General features: G+C 58.5%; 1 protein-coding gene across 4 annotated transcripts in view; it reads left to right on the top strand.

Moving 5' to 3' along the window:
• CACNA2D2 (calcium voltage-gated channel auxiliary subunit alpha2delta 2) overlaps nucleotides 1-19,852 on the top strand; it is a 140,595-nt gene that overhangs the window by 116,291 nt on the left and 4,452 nt on the right. For all 4 annotated transcript variants that reach the window (XM_043442440.1, XM_043442438.1, XM_043442439.1 and 1 more), the window contains exons 6-27: nucleotides 1,832-1,973; nucleotides 6,002-6,133; nucleotides 6,334-6,391; nucleotides 7,097-7,147; nucleotides 7,263-7,362; nucleotides 7,467-7,625; nucleotides 7,861-7,968; nucleotides 8,067-8,145; nucleotides 8,708-8,757; nucleotides 8,946-9,035; nucleotides 9,247-9,318; nucleotides 9,504-9,578; nucleotides 10,802-10,876; nucleotides 10,968-11,039; nucleotides 11,136-11,207; nucleotides 11,324-11,385; nucleotides 12,305-12,381; nucleotides 16,216-16,276; nucleotides 18,576-18,673; nucleotides 18,954-19,044; nucleotides 19,146-19,208; nucleotides 19,346-19,449. In XM_043442440.1, coding sequence (XP_043298375.1) covers nucleotides 1,832-1,973; nucleotides 6,002-6,133; nucleotides 6,334-6,391; nucleotides 7,097-7,147; nucleotides 7,263-7,362; nucleotides 7,467-7,625; nucleotides 7,861-7,968; nucleotides 8,067-8,145; nucleotides 8,708-8,757; nucleotides 8,946-9,035; nucleotides 9,247-9,318; nucleotides 9,504-9,578; nucleotides 10,802-10,876; nucleotides 10,968-11,039; nucleotides 11,136-11,207; nucleotides 11,324-11,385; nucleotides 12,305-12,381; nucleotides 16,216-16,276; nucleotides 18,576-18,673; nucleotides 18,954-19,044; nucleotides 19,146-19,208; nucleotides 19,346-19,449 — 1,891 coding nt within the window. The remainder of the gene's footprint in view (nucleotides 1-1,831; nucleotides 1,974-6,001; nucleotides 6,134-6,333; nucleotides 6,392-7,096; nucleotides 7,148-7,262; nucleotides 7,363-7,466; nucleotides 7,626-7,860; nucleotides 7,969-8,066; nucleotides 8,146-8,707; nucleotides 8,758-8,945; nucleotides 9,036-9,246; nucleotides 9,319-9,503; nucleotides 9,579-10,801; nucleotides 10,877-10,967; nucleotides 11,040-11,135; nucleotides 11,208-11,323; nucleotides 11,386-12,304; nucleotides 12,382-16,215; nucleotides 16,277-18,575; nucleotides 18,674-18,953; nucleotides 19,045-19,145; nucleotides 19,209-19,345; nucleotides 19,450-19,852) is intronic.

The raw sequence follows: 19,852 nt of genomic DNA, 5'->3' as shown, positions 1-19,852 counted from the left end.
ACAGTTAGAGATCTTTCTAGACCATTTACTTTTAAATTACCAGCCAGAAGGTGGGGGTAGGGGGGAAAGAAGGAAGGAAAAAGTTCGCCAGCTGATAGCTTATCAGAACAGAATCCAAATGTCACATTAGTTGGGAAAGTTGGGAGATTAAATTTTCTAGCGCCCTTCATCTGCGCTGACATTTCGGGGGCTTTCTTCTCCTGCGCTCCCCCTCCTCCCAGCAGAACGTGAGTCGCTCACGCCTTGGCTCCCCGGCGCTGGCCTCCATTCTCAGCAGCTGCCTCTGCCCCGGCTTCTGAGGGTCTCCCCTAGGGTGTGCCGAGGTGGGCAGCGGGGTGGCACCCTGGGTAAGGGGCAATGGGAAGGCAGCAGATGGCTTGGGTATTGCCATACATCTTGAAGAGATGAAAAGGGTGTTTGTGCAGGAGGCCCTTCCGGCCAGCCAGCCAGCCTGCTGCGCACCCCCATCCAGGCAGTAATTCATTCCCCAGACCTGAAGGTGGACCCTCCGCACTCCCCGGGTGGGGAGGGCACATCTGGCTGGGTGGGGAACACGAGGGGTGTGCCCAGGACCCAGCGAGCCAGTGAACAAGCGGTGGGGCCGGCCGTCACGTGAGATCCACCCGGGAGAGCAAGCGAGCTCAGCCTGGTACTGGGGGTGGTCACGGGAGGGGAGGCGGTGCTGAGGGGCAGTGCGGGAACCTGTGTCTGGTTCAGCTGCTTGGGTTCCCTCGCCCCAGGTCACAGAGCTCCCTAGCTCTGCGCCCCCCCACCCCCGCCCTGCCTTGCCTGGGTCTCACTGATCTCCCCTTGCCTCCCCATCTGGCTTTCCCCGTCTTCACCTTCACTCTCTACTTCTATCTTCCCTTCCCCCTTGCACACCTGCACCCGTGCCTGCCCACCGCCGCCGCCGCCCCCCTCTGCGGCATCAACACTGTAGTCGCGGACCCACTCCCGCCAGCCTGTGGTGGGCGGGGGCACACGGCGCATGCCCAGCCTGCCCGGCGGAGAGATGCCGTAATTGGCACCTGTCAGACGGCGGCAGCTCATTTTAGAAAGTCAACGGGGGCCTTGCTAGTCCTGCTGCTAGCAGGCGCCGCACACCCCTCCTTCTGGAGGTTACTGGGCCTCCATGCTACCCCTGCCCGAGCCCAGCTCTCTCCCCAGGACTCCCCCCACTCTAGCTCAGCCCCTGGAGCCACCCCACTGCAGGGGGTGGTGCCCGCCCCCTCCCCCCACCCCGCAGGTGGAGCTAGGGCCCTCTCCCTGGTGCCAAAGGAATGTCATGCAGGGGGTGGGTGGGGCCAAGTTGTGGGGTGTACTCTCAAAGCAGGGTGTACTCTCCCTCCAAAGGGAGGGGGTCCTGAGGCCACCCCCATGATTACAGAACAAGTCCTTGGAAGCCCTCCGGGTGGGGGGTGGGGCAGAGCCCACTCCTCCTCTCTGCCTCCAAGATTTGCCTCCTTTGCTGATCATTGGTTTTCAGGGATGAGGGGAAGCACTTGCTGATCATTGATTTTCAGGGATGAGGGGAAGGGCTTGGTTTGCTTTTGGTTTTGGAATTCAGGTTTAGCAAATATGGCGATGGTGGGTGGGATGTGTGGGGCAGGTGGGAGTCACAGGACCTCTGGGCAAGGGGTCCATACCCATGTCCCACTGTCTGGGTGTCTCTCCATCTCTCTTTGTCTCTGAGTGCGGTAGTTTCTGATTCCAAGATGCCCCATCTCCCAGATTCTGGCCCCTCTGTCTACAGTTCTGTCCAACCCCACTCCACCATTTCCCAGCCCTGACACTACCATGGTTGTCCGGGTTGGGGGGTCCCTCTCTGCAGGACGACCCTGAGAGTGAGGATGTGGAAAGGGGGTCCAAGGCCAGCACCCTCCGGCTGGACTTCGTTGAGGACTCAAACTTCAAGAACAAGGTCAACTATTCATACACAGCCGTGCAGATCCCCACGGACATCTACAAAGGCTGTGAGTGCACGGCGTGATCGGGAGCATCCCTCCCCACCCATCGTGGGGGGCACGGCCCACTGCCCTGGTGCTGCCAGCTCCCGGGTGCTAAGTCAGTGCCATCCACCTTCAGCCCCCTTCACCCAAGGTCACCTCTCAGAGCCGCCCACACACAGGCATCAGGCCACTCTCAGGCGCAGCCTCACACTGCCTCTCAGCAGGGTATGCAACACTGAGCCTCTCACCCTTTTGCATGCATGGTCTGCCCGTGTGTATCCACGTGCCCACACAAATGCATGCACATAACTGTTTCCCCCACATGCTGGGCCAAGTCCCCACTGTCCCCAGAGGAGCTCCTCCCCCCACCCTCGCCCATTCCCTGGCCCCAGGCAGGAAGGGTTGAGGAGCTACCACAATAGATGGACACAGGGGTTGGGAGGACAGGGAGCAACTTCTCATTCACAGACATGGACCCTGGAACACTTCCCTCGTCATTCTTGGTGGGTGGGGCGGGGTGAGGTGGAGATAGAGGTCAGGGGATTAGGTAAAGGGTGGTTGAGATTCCCAGCTTCAGGGACAGTGTATCTTGGCATAATATGGAGACCAGTTCACTACAGCTAAAGGATTCAAGTCAGACACAAGGATGACCTTGCTGTAGAACTTGCGAGGTGCAGGCAGAAGACGCCAAGAGTCAAACACTGACTGGGGAGTTCCGGCTGCAGGATTGAAGGCTCTGGGGTCTCTTGGTCCTGACATAATTCTGGGGGCACCCATAGGGTAGCCTCAGAATTCAAGGGGCCCACGGGTGGGGGTTCTTGAAGCAAAGATTCCGGAGCTTCTGAGTGATCTTCAGAAACCCTGGGAATCCTCCAGGGTTCTCAGGGAGGCCCCCTCCACCTTTAGGGTCAGCCAGGCCATCTGGGCAGCCTCTGGCAGAAGTGAGGGTGGATGTCCCTCCAACTCCCCAAGGGCCGCCCACAGGCCACCTGCCTGAGCCAGTCGAGGGGCACTATCGCAGGCAGGCACGCTAATTAAAACAGGAGCCACACCGCCCTCCCCAGTCACCCCTCGCTACCCACACAAATTACATTTTATATGTTTTTTATTTACTGTGTCACTTTTAATTAAATCTGTAATCGCCTGCCTGAGGGGGCATGGTCCCCGTTTCCCAGCTCAGCGTGATCTAAGAGTGTGGGCACGTGAGTGTGGGTGAGTACGCATAGGGCTGAGTAGCACGCCCCTTCCAGGTGGGGGGCTGACTGTAGTGTGTGCACGAGTGTGTCTCACAGTGAATGTGTGAGCAGGCAGGTGGTCATGGATACCTGCCAGGACAGCCCAGCCAGGTCTCCTCTTGGTCCTTGACCTGAGTCAGGGACACCCATCTGCCAGCAGCTAGCGGGGCTCCCAGGGCGATTTGTCTGCCCTAAGCCTCTCATTGTGCAGACGGGGGAAACTGAGGTCCAGTGAGGAGCGGGACCTGCCAGGCAGACTCTTGCAGGGCGGACAGTACAGTGTGAAACATTGGAGAGCCTGACTTCATTTTTTCCTTAGAGAGAAAAATAGAAATTGTACAATTCACTAAGTTTCTAAATTAGGAACGAGACCATAACATACTGTTCAATAGGCACAACCAGTGCTAGAAATGTGTTTTGTTTTCACATTACGGTCAGTTAAGGGAAGCCGCAGGGCCTGAGAGAAGGGAGAGAGCGCCGAAGGGGGCAGACGGCAGAGGCTCCACAGACTGGAGAACAGAGGGAAGAATGCCCTGAAATATGCTGGCGCCCCCTAGGCTGTGAGACTTGGACCATAAAGAAGGCCGAGCACCGAAGAATTGAGACTTTCAAACTGTGGAACTGTGGTGCTGGAGAAGACTCTTGAGACTTGCTTGGACAGCACGAAGATCAAACCAGTCATTCCTAAAGGAGATCAACCCTGAATATTCATTGGAAGGACTGGTGCTGAAACTAAAGCTCCAATACTTTGACCACCTGATGGGAAGAGCCGACTCACTGGAAAAGACCTCGATGCTGGGAAAGATGGAAGGCAGAAGTGGGTGACAGAAGATGAGATGGTTGGATGGCACCATCAACTCAATGGACATGAGTTTGAGCAACCTCCAGGAGATAGTGAAGAATGAGGAACTCTGGCGTGCTGCAGTCCGTGGGGTTGCAAAGAGTCAGACATGACTGAGCAACTGAACAACAACCTAGACTGTGGGCTGACCCTGGAGCATTTGCCTTTTCTTTTTTTTTTTCTTTTTTGGTCTGTGTGGCATGCAGAGATCTTAGTTCCCTGACCAAGGATCAAACCTGCAAACCTGTGCCCCCTGCAGTGGGAACTCAGAACTCTTAACCCCTGGACCACCAGAGAAGTCTGCATTTGTATCTTTAAATCCCAGCTTTGGGAATTCCCTGGCAGTCCAATGCTTAGGGCTCCATGATTCCACTGCAGGGGGCACAGGGTCCATTCCCAGTTGGGGAACTAAGGTCCCACATGCCACATAGCATGGCCAAAAACTTAAAAAATAAATCGCAGCTCTTCATCTAAGGGTTTCTTGAGAGAAGCATGCATGCTAAGTCACTTCAGTCATGTCCAACTCTTTGCCACCCTATGGACTTTAGCCTGCCAGGCTCCTCTGCCCATGGGATTCTCCAGGCAAGAATACTGGAGTGTGTTGCTATGCCCTCCTCCAGGGAATCTTCCTGACCCAGGGATCGAACCTGTGTCTCCTGCGGCTTCTGCATTACAGGCTGATTCTTTACCGCTGAGCCACCGGGAAAGCCCCTTGAGAGAAGAGCAGAGCCTTTGGAAGACATTCTCTGGTTCTCGTCTGGGGTGTGCATCTTCAGGGAGAGGGGATGGTGTCAGGGCTCCACCGGCGGAGAAAGGAGGTGGGAGAAGTTAGAGGAAGAAATAGCCCCTGGGGTAGCTGTTGGGGGACAAAGGCCTGACAGTAGCAGGCCTGCTGTTTTTTCTGAGTGTCCCAAATGCAGGGACAGGTACAATGCACATGTGAGGATATGGGCTACACGCCTTCACTGGGCAGATTTAGGGCTGTCCTGAGTTGAGGGGGGGTGGGGCATACTGCTTAAGCCATTCTGAGTCTCTGCCCAGGTTGAGGGATCTACAGGATGGAGTCCATCCGTCTAAGAGAAGCCTTACTCTGTGCCTGTGGGTCTGGCCACCCAAACACACCGGTCACATGTGCAGCCACAGCGGCTGGGGGAGACGGAGGGTTGGGTAACTTGTTGGGGGAGATGAAAGCAGGATTCATAGGTGTTCTCCTGTAGGGGCAGAGTGGTATGCAGGTATGAGCATGTGTGCCCCTGTGCCCATGGCCACAGTCAGGCTGCTGGGCAGGTAGGTTTAGGGGTGAGGAGGTGACACATGTCGTTGGAAACACAGAGGTGAGATGTAGGTATGCCTGGTGTATACCTGCAGGCAATGTGCGAGTGCAGGGTGTGTGTGTGTGTGTGTGTGTGTGGAAGCGCACGTGCCAATGTTGGAGCAGGATCATGGCACAGCCCCTGCCCCTCCAAGAGCCCCTGCCCCCACCCCTGCCTGCTCCTGGCCCTAGTTGATTAATCATGGAGCTGAGTGGCTTCCAGCTTATCAGGTACCTTAATAGCTGAATAATTCCAGCCCCATCATCGGGCCCTTAATTGCTTTCTTGTGGCTGCAGCCCGGAGTGCATGCTGAGTGGGTGAGCTCCCAAGGGACCAGCGGCAAGCTCCCGGCAGCAGGCCGGATAGGTGTTTGGGCTCAGAGCCTGGGTGGCCCCTCTGCAGGGGCCACAGGCCCCAGCTGCCCTGCCTGGTCATGTGGGGCCCTGGCTGAGGGCAGACTGAGCTGTTTCTTGGGAGGGGGTGAGGACCAGGATGTCTTTATGGAGGAGCTGGTGCAGCCCCAGCTGAGCCCTGGGAAGTGAGGGAGACCCGAGGAGGCAGAGAACTTTCTGAGTGGGAGGCACGTGAGTGGGTGTTGTGATGAGGTTCAGCGGGGGAACCGCTGAAGTGCTTCCCACCCCAGCCCCCTGCTTCACCCTCCAGCCACCGTCATCCTCAATGAGCTCAACTGGACGGAGGCCCTGGAGAATGTGTTCATGGAGAACCGCAGGCAGGACCCCACGCTCCTGTGGCAGGTCTTCGGCAGCGCCACGGGAGTCACTCGCTACTATCCAGGTGGGCGCCAGCCCATCTCCCCAGTCCGCTCAGCACCCTACCCCCTCCACCTCCCCCTACCTCATCCTGGGTGTGTGGGAGGGGATGGTCACCTTGTCCATTTCAGGGTGGCCTGGCCCACTGCTTCAAGGCCTGCTACCTGGGCCAGGCACTTCCCTGCCAGTATCCTCCCCGCCCAGTCATCTCCTTTCCTTCCGCAGCTACGCCGTGGCGAGCCCCCAAGAAAATCGACCTGTACGATGTCCGCAGGAGACCCTGGTGAGCGAGCATGGAGGGGTTGGGCAGGGACACCCCCTCAGCTCGCCCGCCCGCCCCCCTCCCTCCCAGTATCCAGGCCTCCGAGCAGGGCGCAGCCAGCTCTATCCAATTTTCATTTCACACATCGTTGCCACTGGAAAATGGATCCCATCACCCAGGCAGTCTTCCCAGCTGCCTCTGCCCTCATCCACTGCCCGGCTCTCCACCCTCTCAGGACTGAGGGATTGGGCCCATGGGGGTTCCCAAGGGGGATATGTCCTCTGCAGGGTTGGCCAGCCCCTGCCATACCCCTTCGGAGCCCTGGACACCCCTACCCCCCTCCCCTCCTCTCCTGCTGTACTCCATGGCCTCATCCCCTGCCACCTGTTCAACCCCCTTCGCAGCTATGACTCTCTGCCCTTGGCATCTCGACCCAGGCCAGGGGAAATGACAAGCCATTGAGGCCACGGAACACGCCTCCTGTCCACTCTCTGGATCACGTGCTCACCTCTCCTTGGGGTTGTTCATGTGTTGGGGGCCAGGTCATTCATGCCACGGGCAAGGACTGTTTATTAAATGTGGTATCCTCAGTGCCGAGAACCCTGTCCGGCCCAGGCCATGGATCCACCATAGAATCATGTTGAATCAGTATGGGGGTGAAGGAAGGAAGACCCCCCCACCAAGGTCCCAGTAAGGCTGGCCCTAACTGAGGCTTCTCCTGGGCAGGTATATCCAGGGGGCCTCGTCGCCCAAGGACATGGTCATCATCGTGGATGTGTGAGTGAGCGGCGCTGGCCAGTGGGGTGGGGGCAGGGCTGGGGACTGGAATCTGCTGCTGGGGAACATCTTGGGGGAACACTACCAGGCGCCTCCGTGACCCACCCCCCTCCAGGAGTGGCAGTGTGAGTGGCTTAACCCTGAAGCTGATGAAGACGTCAGTCTGTGAGATGCTCGACACGCTCTCTGATGACGACTATGTCAACGTGGCCTCGGTGAGTGCCAGGGGCCCAGAATAGGTCACTCCCTCCCGGCCCCTGCAGCCCCTTCCTTCCCTGGGCCAGCCTGAGGCCACTCACCACCGTCTCGGTCCCTGCAGTTCAACGAAAAGGCGCAGCCTGTGTCATGCTTCACACACCTGGTGCAGGCCAACGTACGTAACAAGAAGGTGTTCAAGGAAGCTGTGCAGGGCATGGTGGCCAAGGGCACCACGGGATACAAGGCCGGCTTTGAGTACGCCTTCGACCAGCTGCAGAACGTGAGCCCCCTGGGTGGGCGAGCGGGCGGCCAGGGACAGGCAGAGGCCTGAGCTTGGTGACACCAGGGAAATCAACACAGATGGCCTTGTTAGCATCCAAAAGGCAGGTCAGGCAGACAGCACCGTCTGCTGTGGGCAGGGAGGGGCAGAGGGCAGGCCTACCCTGGGGAAAGAGACACCCCCTGGACTGGGGAGGGGCCCAGAGCTGACCGTCCAAACGTCTCCTCCTGCCCAGTCCAACATCACTCGTGCCAACTGCAATAAGATGATCATGATGTTCACGGATGGCGGCGAGGACCGCGTGCAGGACGTCTTTGAGAAGTACAACTGGCCCAACCGGACGGTGAGACTCAGCCCAGGCGGGAGCTGCCCTGACCTGGTCTGGTCCAAGGGAGGGGCTGTCCACTGGTGGCCACGGCAGTAACCTCAAGCCCCGAACAGGTGCGCGTGTTCACTTTCTCTGTGGGGCAGCACAACTACGACGTCACACCACTGCAGTGGATGGCCTGCACCAACAAAGGTACCTCATCCGGCGTCCCTGCCACAGGCCTTGCCTGCCGTGTCCTGCCATCCATTGGGTTGGTTGTCCACCTGTCCTTCCACATGTTCAGCTTTCCCGCTGCTTGTCTTTCCATATGTGTGACTGTCCATCTGTCTATGTGGCTCCCATGTCCGTCTGACTTCTTTCTGCCCATCTGATTGTCCATTGTCCATGTGTCCCTTGCTTATCTACTCCTGAGTCTGTTTGCTGATCAGTCTGTCTCTCCACAAAATTGGGCCTGGCCCCCCGGTGGACTCTGAAGTTCACCGCCATCCTAGAATGAGGGCCTTCAGGCCTCAGGCTCCTCCTTTCATCCCAGTTTTGCTTCCTTACACCCCTGCTCTCACAGCCCCTTGCGTGTCGTCACAGGGTAATGGCAGGGGGCATTAAAGGGCCGTGAGTTCAGGGGAAATGACACCAGAAAAAGGGAAGCTGAGAGAGAAGTCAAGGCTGCAGATACACCCCCACAGTACAGGGCCCCTGTGCCATGCTCCCAAGCACCGCCACCCAGGCCCACCTCTGTCTCCCCTCCCCTCCGCAGGTTACTATTTTGAGATCCCTTCCATCGGTGCCATCCGCATCAACACGCAGGTAAGACTGGGGTGGGCCAGCCCTCCTCGCAGCCCCTTTTCTTTGCTTGGCTAGGACGTTGGAAAGATGGGCTGCTGTGTGATGTGAGTGCCCCCTGGTGGCTGATTGGTACATAGGGAGACAGAACCGGGAAGATTCAGTGGGAGGGGCAGACTCATGACCCCACCTCTGCCCCACTCCCTCCCCAGGAATATCTCGACGTATTGGGCAGGCCCATGGTGCTGGCGGGCAAGGAGGCCAAGCAGGTGCAATGGACTAATGTGTACGAGGATGCACTGGTAAGGCCTCAGGGCAAGGACGGGGCGGGGCCAACCACCTTCCCCTGGGATGTGCCCACAGGGTCAAGTCCCATGAGGCCCCCCTAATGGTGGTAAACCAAACAAATAAGAAAGAGAGGTGGCCTGTCCCTGCAGCGCCCCTGCTCTGACACTCAGGGTGGGGGCACGGCTGCCCACAGGAGTCTGACCCATACTCTTCCTCTCCTTTCAGGGGCTGGGGATGGTGGTGACAGGGACCCTCCCTGTTTTCAACCTGACACAAGATGGCCCTGGGGAAAAGAAGGTGAGGCCTGGGGAGGGTTGGGTATGCCCATAGCAGGTCTGGGATAGAGGAAGGACAGGAGGCTGCAAACCAGACTGGAGTGGCCACTTGTGAGAGCAACTTGAGGTCATGGGCGTGAGCGGTTGGGCAAGGTGACCCCCTCCCAGGGAACTGAGCCCACTGCAGACCCCTGCCTCTGCTCCCAGAACCAGCTGATCCTGGGCGTGATGGGCATCGATGTGGCTCTGAATGACATCAAGAGGCTGACTCCCAACTACACGGTGAGTGTAGTTCACCTCTCCATCTCCCTGCTCTCCCTCTCTTGTGGACATAAGCCAAACTCAGCAGTGGCTGATGGGGATTCCCACAGCTCTGTGGAGTCCTCTGAGTTCAGGCAGTCTGGGAAGGCTTCCAGAGGAGATGACCTTGGGCCTGGAGCTGGAATGGGCAAACTTTCTGTCAAGGGCCAGACTATGAGTATTTTAGGCTCTGCCAACCTAAATACGCATACTCAATTCTGCTGCTGTATTGAGAAAACAACCAGAGACAAAACATAAATAAATGGGTATGGCTATGTTCCAATATAGTTTTGTTTGTGGATACTGGAATTTGAATTTCAGATCATTTTTACATGTCATGAAATACAAATTCCTCGTTTTCAGTCATTTAAAAATGTAAAAGCCATTCTTGGCTCACAGCACTACAGTAACAGGCAGTGGGCCAGATGTGGTCCATGGGCCCTAGTTTGCTGACCCCTGGTCTGTCACCTAGGCAGGAGTGTCCCAGGTAGAACGGAGGGGAAGGCAGGCCTTGGAGGCAGAGGGAACTCTCTGGACAAAGGCTTGAAGGTGGAAAACAGAATCACAAGCCAGGGAAGGGGCTAGATCACTGTGGCTGGCCCAGGGCCCATGGCAAAGGGAGTTTGGGATGTGGTTGTGAAAGGGTTGAGAGATGGATGTTAGCTTGCTGAAAGGTGAGCCACGTGAAGGCCCCTGGGTCGCTGGCTTCCACGTGCAGTGAGAAAACTGTCTCAGAGAGGTAAGGGGTGAGTCTAGAGCCCTGCTTTTCTTTCCCTTCCACCGGGAAGGGACGCCCCAGGTAGTCCAAAGGTATACTTCTCCCCCTGTGTTCTACCAAGATGGGGACCAGGAAGAGACTTCAGTGGGGAGGGGAGGGGAGGGCAGCACAAGAGAGTGCCTTGTGGGGCCAGTGGTGGTGGGGAGGTCCCACTGATCAGGGGGAGGAGCTGAGGAGGCCAGATCACATTCAGGTCCCACAGGGCTGGCCAGCGTGGGCAAGGGCTGCTGCATGAGGGGCACCAGCCTGCTGGGCTTGGCTTGACAGGTAGGCTTGGGGCCGCATGGCATGTGGGGGCCCCTAGCCCAGGTAGGCAGATGGCACCCCCCACCCCAGCAGCATGGAAGGCAGGATGAGGAAGAGCCTGGAGACCGGGAAATTCCCTGCCCAGCCCTCCAGGCCCTAAGCCCCCTGTCTACACCCCTAGCTTGGAGCCAACGGCTACGTATTTGCCATTGACCTGAATGGCTACGTATTGCTTCACCCCAACCTCAAGCCCCAGGTGAGCCAGGTGGGGTGGCCTGCAGGGTTGGCAGGGGGGGGATGAACCCTTTGAGAGCAGGACACCTGACTTCCTACCCTGCCTCCCCTAGACCACCAACTTCCGGGAGCCTGTGACCCTGGACTTCCTGGATGCAGAACTGGAGGATGAGAACAAGGAGGAGGTAAGGAGAAGAAGGGAAGGAGGGATGGGGGGAAGGAGGGGCACCCAGAGTGGGGAAGGGTCGGGGCTCCACCCTTCACGTCTCTGGCCCTTCCAGATCCGCAGAAGCATGATCGATGGCAACAAGGGCCACAAACAGATCAGAACACTGGTCAAGTCCTTGGACGAGGTGAGAAGGTGGCGGAAGGGGCATAGCAGGTCGGGGGTGGGGGGGGTCACACCCTTCGACCCCCCATTTCACCCCTGCCTGCTGCCCCAAGTACCTGACCCAGCGTTTTCTCCCAGAGGTACATAGACGAGGTGACACGGAACTATACCTGGGTGCCCATAAGAAGTACTAACTACAGGTGAGCTGGCCGGCTGGGCAGGCAGGGAGGGGCCGGGGGCCACAGAGCCTGAGCCCTGCTGGGGCTCCCTTCCCCACCCCCAGAGGCCCAGCCTGAACCCTGCTGCTCCTCCCTCCCTGAACCCCAGGTGCCCATTCTCCCCAATCCTACCGGGGCTTTCAGCAGCCAAGACTGCTCACTTCTCACTCCCTGGGTGCTCAGTCCCCAAGGGTCTCTCGCTGGCCCTTCATGAACCAGCAGTGTCTCCTGGGAGCACAGGGCAGACACAGGTCAGAGCATCTGACGTCTCCCCGCTGCCCCACCGCCCTCTACACCCCTCCCTCCCACCTTGGATCCTATCCCTGGATGTCTGCATCAGGATGTCATCCCTCCGCGGCCATCACAGCCCCAGAGCCGGTCCCCCTGCGGGTCAGGCCCAGTCAGTACCTGCTGGCTGTGTTCCGCATGCCTCGTGGTCCCCTCCTTCACACTCCAGTGCCAGCCCACGACTGCCCTCACTGTGTCAGTGCCAGCCCTGCTTTTAGCTGACTCTCCCATGGCCTGCGCCTCTGGGGACTCTGGACCCCGCTGTCATGGGGGTGGCAGCACCCCCACCCCCACAACCTAGCTCACTGACCGTGTTCTGCCCCTTGTGAGCATGCTGCTGGCCTGAGCGGGGAGGCTAGCTGGCCAGGTGATGTGATCAGGGGAGGTTGCTGGGGTGAGGGGCAGGATGGGGACTTGCCTTGGGACTGGGAGTTCTGAGGCCTCCAGGAGAGTCTGGGACTTGGCAGGTCCGGGCGCCCAGACCATGAATGTGGCACAGTGAACCAGGGAGAGGCCTGGAGGTGGTCTCCAAGGCCACGGGGAGGAGGGTGCGTGTGGCGTGGCCTCCCCTTCCCAGCCGTGACCTGGGCTCCCCACCTCCCCTCCTCCCCAGCCTCGGGCTCGTGCTCCCGCCCTACAGCACCTTCTACCTCCAAGCCAACCTCAGTGACCAGATCCTGCAGGTCAAGTGTAAGTGGCCCGCCCCTGCCTGCGCCCTGCACCCCCGCCTCTGCCCCTGCACCCTGGCCGGCCCCAGGCAGCACAGCCAGCCGCTTGTGGCCGGGTGGCCCCTCCTGCCCACTCTGCCCAGCCCCCCCCAGGTGCCCGCAGGCTGGGGGCACCGGCCATCGGAAAGTCTGTGGAACTCTGCATGCTCGCCTTTTCTCCGATTTGGTTCCAGACCATTCTCTCATGGTTTCCGTTGAGGTTTTTGTTTTTGCTTTCTCCTCCTCCGTGTCTTCCCTCCTGAGCCTGCCTCCCCCACACGCCCCTGGGGGCTGAGTTCTTGGAAGACACACCCTCCTCTCATCTCTCTCGCCCCAGCTCCCCCGTGCAGCTCTCTCCCCCAGTGATAACCACCCCCCGGGTCTCCCCCCACTCTGCCCCCCAGCTCATCCTCCCTTATCTTGCGCTCACCTCCTCTCCCACCTTCTTCCTCCATCGCCTTCCTGCCTCCCTTCCACTCTGCTTTGCTCTCACTCTCTCCTCCCTTTCCTCCCTCCTCCATTCCCCTCCCTGAACCCCCACCTTCTCTATCTCCCTCCCTCTGCTCACTCCCTCCATTTCTGTCCCCCACATTCCCTCCCTCCCACTCCCCTGTTCAGCCTCTCTCGTGCTCTCCTCTCCCACCTTCTCTCCTCCCACTTCCCCTCCTTTGCTCCTTCCTCCCTCCTTCATCCCAGCCTCCCCCCACCCCTTGCACCGTTCCTTCCTCCCGCTCCTCTGCCTGTGGCTCATCCCCGCATGTCTTGCTCACCCTGGGCCTCCCCCAGAGGCCTCCAGGAGCCTGTGGCCCCGCCTGCCCACCGCCCGAGGTCACTGGGAGGGAGGCTGGGGCTCCGGCCCCACCGGGAGCCCCCCGCCCCCCACCCCCGCACCTGCCTGGCCGACTGGGGCTCATCTCCTTTGAGTTTTCTCGCTCTCTCTTTCTCTCTCATGTCGTTTTTTTGCAAGAAGTTTCCTTTCGGTATGATGATGAGACACAATATTTTCATTCAAACAGCCATTGAATAAAATATTGTTTGTGCCCCTCCCCTTCCCCTCCCCCTTTTCGTTTGTTTTTGTGTTTGTGTTGTTTTTGTTTTCCTCGCTTTCTCTCTTGGTGGACTGTCCCAGTGCCAATCAGCAAACTGAAGGGCAAGTATATTCAGAACCAGCGCACCCTCCTCTCCCCACCCCACCCCTGTCCTCACGGTCCTGCTTGCCCCCCTCCCTGCCCAGGACCAGCCAAACCCCTGCTCTCCAGGGCTCCCACCAGCATCCCCTGGGCTCCTCTAGTTCTTGCCTTTCCTTTGATCCCTAAACCTCTATTAGAGCCAGCAGCCCTTTCCCCTGGGCCCTGCCTGCAGGGTGGTCTCCAGCGTGTTCTAAGAGCTCAGACCCTCTCCTTATCCTCCTGGTTCCCTCTGGGCAGGCCTCTGCTCCCCTCCTCCGTTTTCTCTATCCCTCCAAGACAACTCAACAGTGGGGAGAGGTCTGCCACCTCCCACCCAGCAGGGCAGGCGGCCTGAGATGTAGGAGGTAGGTAGATCAGTCCTCCGGGGGCTTATGTGAGACTTCCTCAGGGAGAGGCTTTCTCCTCTGACCTCTCCAGTTTGTCTCCAGAAGCTGGCAGCCCTCCCAGGGGGAGACAAAAGGCTTCGGAAGCCCCACACCCTGACCCTGGGACAGAGGCTCGGGCTAGGGCAACAGCCAGGCCACCAGGAGACAAAGGCAGCCTGGGCGCTGGCCGAGGTGCTGAAGCCCATGTGCCTGGTGACTTTGCTGAGGCCTACGGCCCAGCCCTGCCCTGGGGTGTTGGCTGTTCCTGGCGAGAGAGGTCAGGTATGGGGAAGGTGTTCCCCTGGGAAATACAGGCTGACTTGGAGTCCCAGGTCTGGCTGGGAACAGAAGGGACCCCCAAGAGCCAGCAGAGGAACTTAGAAGGAATCAGTTTGGGGGTGAAGAAAAAGCTTCTAGCATCCAGAGGTACTTAAGCCAGAGAGTTCAGGGAAAAGGTAGAGAATTCACAGGCCCCAGAAAAGAACACGAGTACTGAGATAGGTCAGCACACAAGGGTCTGTGCCTCTGGCTCATGGAGAGGCCCTCACACCTAGGCATGGGGCCTGGAGAGCCACGGGGAGATATCCTGTCCCCAGTCACCAAGGGGAAATAAGGCCTCCCCAAGAAGCCCTAGTGGCCCTGTCTAGCCTAGTCCAGCAAAGGGGATTCCGCTGCCCCCACTGGTCTGGGTGGAGGTGGAGGACGTGCCCTGCTCCCACTCGCTTGAGTTGTCTTTTCTGCCCTCCCACACCCCTGCCAGGGACCCCAGCAATGCAGGGCCCTGATAACAACGACAACCATAGCATAGTCTCCCTTCCTGCTCCCCTACCTCTTTTTCTTTCTCCTTCTCCTCTCCCCACCCCCACCCTTCCCTGTCGGCTTGTGTCCAAACCCTGCCTCACAGTCCTATCAGAAAGCAACAGTCCAACCAGTGACTGCCCAGCGCCTTCAGACACCCCCAGTCCAGAATCTTGCAGTGCACTGTGGGAGTATTTTGGATCAGGAAAGACCCCACTTCTACAAAAATAAAGCCCTGGGGTAATGGAGAGATGAGAATCTGGATGTAAGGATGTGGAGGTGCATTGCCCAGCATGTCAGAGCAGAGGGCTACCTCCCAGACACAGACCAGCGAGGTCTACTGGGTAGGGAGTCCCGCTGGGTAGGGAGAAACCCCAGAGGAACCCTAGTAGCCACATCCCTAGATTCACTCACAGACCCACACAGGGACCCTTGCACACATATACATATGCTTACACACGCAAACACACACACTCACACACCTGCTCTCACATGCACATACACACTCATCTGTAAGTGTTCACTCTCATACACATACAGGCCCAATGGATGGGTCCCTCAACAGCATCACATGCACTCCCTGGAGTCCCCAGCTCCTCCCTTGCTGCACTGAGCCCAGACAGGTCCTTGGAAGGAGGGACCAGACCCAGCCCTTCTTCCCCACCTGTCCTCAGGCTCCCAGCCCAAGAAAGCAGGTGTTCAGGTTCAAGAAGTGCTTCTGCGCCCTCCCAGCTCTCAGTCGTCCTCCCACAAAGTGAGAACATTCCAGGATCTCCCTTCACCCAACCTCCTAACCCAGGGAAGACTGCTGGACCGCCCACAATGCACTGCAGCCCACCCCCAGCTGCCCACACCGTCTCTGGTTGGACTGTCTGTGCCCGTGAGAGACCCTCTCAGTTTGGCCATGTTGATGCCTGACACAGAACAAAAGCGAGACCTACCAAAATGCAAACAGCTACAGCAAAGAGAGAGAAAAATCCGCAGCCAAAAGCCAATTCCCCTTCCTCAAAGTCTCTTTGGAGGCGAAGGAAGCTCAGCATGCGGTTTTTTTCCATTATGGATGTGATCAGAGTGAGACCGGCGCCTCCCCCAGACCATGCATATATATAGCAGTGTGTGTATATATATGTGTGTGTGTGTGTCCGTGTATATGTGCTATACAGCCGTATGGAAGCATATACAGCCACGCCAAGGGACTCACTGCCGACAGAGGACCAGGCCTGGGCAACATATTGGCTATAACTGCCCTCCTCCTGCGATGCTGTAGTCTCCACAGGCCCTCCACCCCTCCCCGCCCGCCTCTCTCTGGCTCGAACTTGAACATGGAAGTGGCGGGTTTCCTCTTTGCTGGTGTCTCCCTCCCTCCAGCCGCCCTCTTCCCTTTCCCTCCAGCCCCGTCAGCTCTGAACCCCTGGCCTCCCACCTCCCCAGCCCCCGCCGGATAACCCCCCGTTTCTGTTGCAGATTTTGAGTTCCTGCTCCCCAGCAGCTTTGAGTCTGAAGGACATGTTTTCATTGCTCCCAGGTAGCTTGCGTGTGGCCTTGCTGAGGTGTGCCCACCCCCGAACCCGACCTCCCTGGCCCCGCCTCCCGCACCGCTGCCTGGAGCTGTGTGTGTGTCTGTGTCCTGTGCAGTGTCCCCGCACCACGCATAGCCCCGTATGTGCGGCCGTGTGCATACCCGGGCCATGTCGCCGCACCAGGCAGCACTGGCCAGCTGCCCACAGCTTCGGCTCCCAGCAGGCCTCTGGCGGGAGGGCTCTGGACTCCGCCGACCTTCCCTGTCGCCCCCAGGCCCCCAGGAAAGAGCCCTTCCCTCCGTGAGCCGGCTGTCCGCAGCACGCCCCTCCCCGGGCGGCTGCTGCTCTGGTTTGTGGTGCCCTCCCCCACAACCCCGCCCCGCACCCGTCCTTGTCCTGTGTCCGTGTTCATGTGGGTGTGGGGACCGAGCCAGCCAGAGCCCCTGTCGGCTCGCTGAGGACCAGTGGGGAGGGACGGGGCTGTGAAGAGCTGCTCTGGGAAGTAAAGGATCAGGGCCCAGCACAGGCCTGGACCTGGAACCATCCCTGGCGTGCACCCTCATGTGCACACCCTCTGCCTGTTGGCCCACATCTGAGCAGACCACTGGGCCCCTGGATGGTGAAGCCCTCCCCCGGGGCCTGGGCTTTGCATGAGGGCAGGTGGGTGCAACTGACAGAGACCCATGGGCACTCGCAGGCACCACACGGGGGCTCTGGACACTCCTAACCTCCATGTGTGTGCATGTGTGTGCATGCACCCACCACGTTCGCTGTGACTCTGTAGATGTGTGTTTGTATTCGTGAGTCCTTGTGTACATTTGTAACAGTCCGAGTGTAAATGCGGGGCGGCTGTGTGCACTGGTGACAGTGGGAATGTGAAAAGGCCTGTGTGGCCCACAGGACCCTGAGGGAGCTCTGAGGGCAGGGACCACGTTTGTTTTTGTCATCTGTATCTTTGGCACAGGAGAGCTCAATAAATATTTGTTGGGTGAGTGTAAATGTATACTGGGGGTGGGGGCGGGGATTGCAGGTGACTTGTACCCCAAGTACAGTTGTGTGGGTGTCACTCTGAGTGTATCAGGTGTGTCCTCCACACACACAAGTGCAGGCTGTGTGCTGCACAAAGGCCCTGGGAGTAAGTGGGGACTGGGACCCAGCCCCAGGTACCTTCACAAAGCTGTGTGCCCTTGCACAGCCTCAGGAAGCAGAGTATTTAAAAAATTCCCAGAGAACTTCCCTGCTGGTCCAGTGGTTAAGAATCCGCCTGTCAGTGCAGGAGACACAGGTTCAATTCCTGGTCCCGGAGGATTCCACATGCCGCGAAACAACTAAGCCCATGCACCACGACTACTGGACTTGTGCTCTAGAGCTCGGGAGCCTCAACTCCTGAGCTCATGTGCCTAGAGCCCTTGCTCTGCAACAAGAGAAACCACTGCAATGAGAAGCCCATGCACCGCAACTCCATAAATGCCCACGCAGCAACAAAGACCCAGCAGAGCCAAAAAAAATAACTCCCACAAAGTTGCTGCCATGCAGGCCAGAAGGGAGGTTCCTGGTGGCAGGGGTGTGGATGAGGAATTAGGCAGGAAAGATAGCTCCATCTACCAGGGTAGAAGGACTACTCACCGAGACTTCCTGGGAAGCAGAACCCCAAGCAGATCTCCCCACTCCCCACAACCCCCACATTCTTTGGACCCAGAGTCTGAACCCAGTAGGGCATTGAGAAGGTGAGAGGCTTGGCCTGTCCACCTCTGGGGGAAGAGCAGTCTGGGCAGAGGAAATAGCCAATCCAAGGACCCACGTGTTCCCACCAACTTCTTGAACCCCTCTGTAGTACTATGAAAACAAACTAAGGCTCAAGGAGCCTGAGCAAGTTGCCCAAAGGTACAGAGTCAAACAGGCAGCAGGACGAGGTCTTAGACTGACTAAGCCAGCGCTGGAACTCCACCACTGTGGTCCTCGTGGGGCATTTCCTGGGACCTCCCAGGTGTACCGTGTGGTTCCAGCTACACTGGAGAGATGGGAGGCTCTGCAGGGCCACACCCAGAAAGGAGAACCTGCTTGGGTAGAGGGCGCAGACCCTCATTCTCCGCTTCTTCCACCCAAGAGAGTCAACTCCTCCCCATTCAGACCTGGTAACCTGCCAGGCATATATAGTTGGCTGCTGCCCGTGAGAATACACATGCCACTCCCTGAGGCCTGGGTTTCTCGGCAAAAGGCCAAGCAGGCCTATTGGGAAGCCTCAACCCTGTTGCCCTCTGCAGCACCCCCAAGCCCACTCTTCTTGCCCCTCCCCACCCCTAGAGAGTATTGCAAGGACCTGAATGCCTCAGACAACAACACCGAGTTCCTGAAAAACTTCATTGAGCTCATGGAGAAAGTGACTCCAGACTCCAAACAGTGTGAGTGCCTGGTGGGACGGCCGGGACTGGGCAGCACCCAGGCAGCAAAATGGGGCAGCCCAGAGGAACTGGGCAGGTGTGGAAACACACAGGCCCAAGCCGAGGGCAGGTCCTGGGAAGGCTTGGAGCTTTGGGGGTAGCAGGGATCCACAAGAAGATACTCCCTCCCTATTGGCTGATTCATGTTGCTATTTGGCAGAAAACAACAAAATTCTGTACAGCAATTATCCTTCAATTAAAAAAAAAAAGATACTTCCTCCACCCAACCCTCCTGTTCCAGGCAACAACTTCCTCCTGCACAACCTGATCCTGGACACAGGCATCACACAGCAGCTGGTGGAGCGCGTGTGGCGGGACCAGGATCTCAACACGTAGGCACCACTCAGCCTATGGGGGCAGGAGGCTGGGATGGGCCCAGGGCCCCTGCCCTGCAGAAGGCAGGGCGGTGACCTCAACTCCCTGCTGCCCCCAGGTACAGCCTTCTGGCCGTGTTCGCCACCACCGATGGTGGCATCACTCGAGTGTTCCCCAACAAGTAAGTGACCCGCCCCCGCTACCTGACATCCTGCCCCTGCCTGGGACCCTGCCTCTCTGGCTCCTTGCCTCTGCTGAAACCACTGCCTCCATGAGTCTCCCTGCTTCCACCAATCTCTGTCTGTCTTGTGTGACCAGGGCAGCTGAAGACTGGACAGAGAACCCTGAGCCCTTCAATGCCAGCTTCTACCGCCGCAGCCTGGACAACCACGGCTATGTCTTCAAGCCCCCCCAGCAGGATGGTGAGTGCATGGCAGCAGGCGGGAAGCTAAGGCTTCCCTGTCTGCTCAGCCATGGCCAGGCTCTGCTCTGTGAGGTCCCTCTCAAATACGAGGCTGGCTGGCTGAGACTGGGGCAGGTAAAAAGGGAAGGCTAGGTTGTGCCAACCTGGCGGAGGGCATGGCTACCCACTCCAGTATTCTCAGAGAATCCCCATGGACAGAGGAGCCTGGCGGGCTGCAGTCCATGGGATCGAAAAGAGTCGGACACGACTGAGCAACTAAACACAGCACAGCACAGGCTGTGCCAAACACTCTGCTGGGTGCTGGGTGCTGGGTGCTTAGGCTGAGATCATCTCAGGCTCAGGCTCCTAGGCTCACGGAGCCCAGCATAGAGTGGTCAGCGTGGCTGCCAGCCCCTACTCCT

This window comes from Cervus canadensis, chromosome 22 (genome assembly GCF_019320065.1).
Source record: "Cervus canadensis isolate Bull #8, Minnesota chromosome 22, ASM1932006v1, whole genome shotgun sequence".
Classification (NCBI taxonomy): Eukaryota; Metazoa; Chordata; class Mammalia; order Artiodactyla; family Cervidae; genus Cervus; species Cervus canadensis.
The sequence above is the reverse complement of the archived record's forward strand: the minus strand, read 5'-3'. Positions and strand labels throughout refer to the sequence as shown.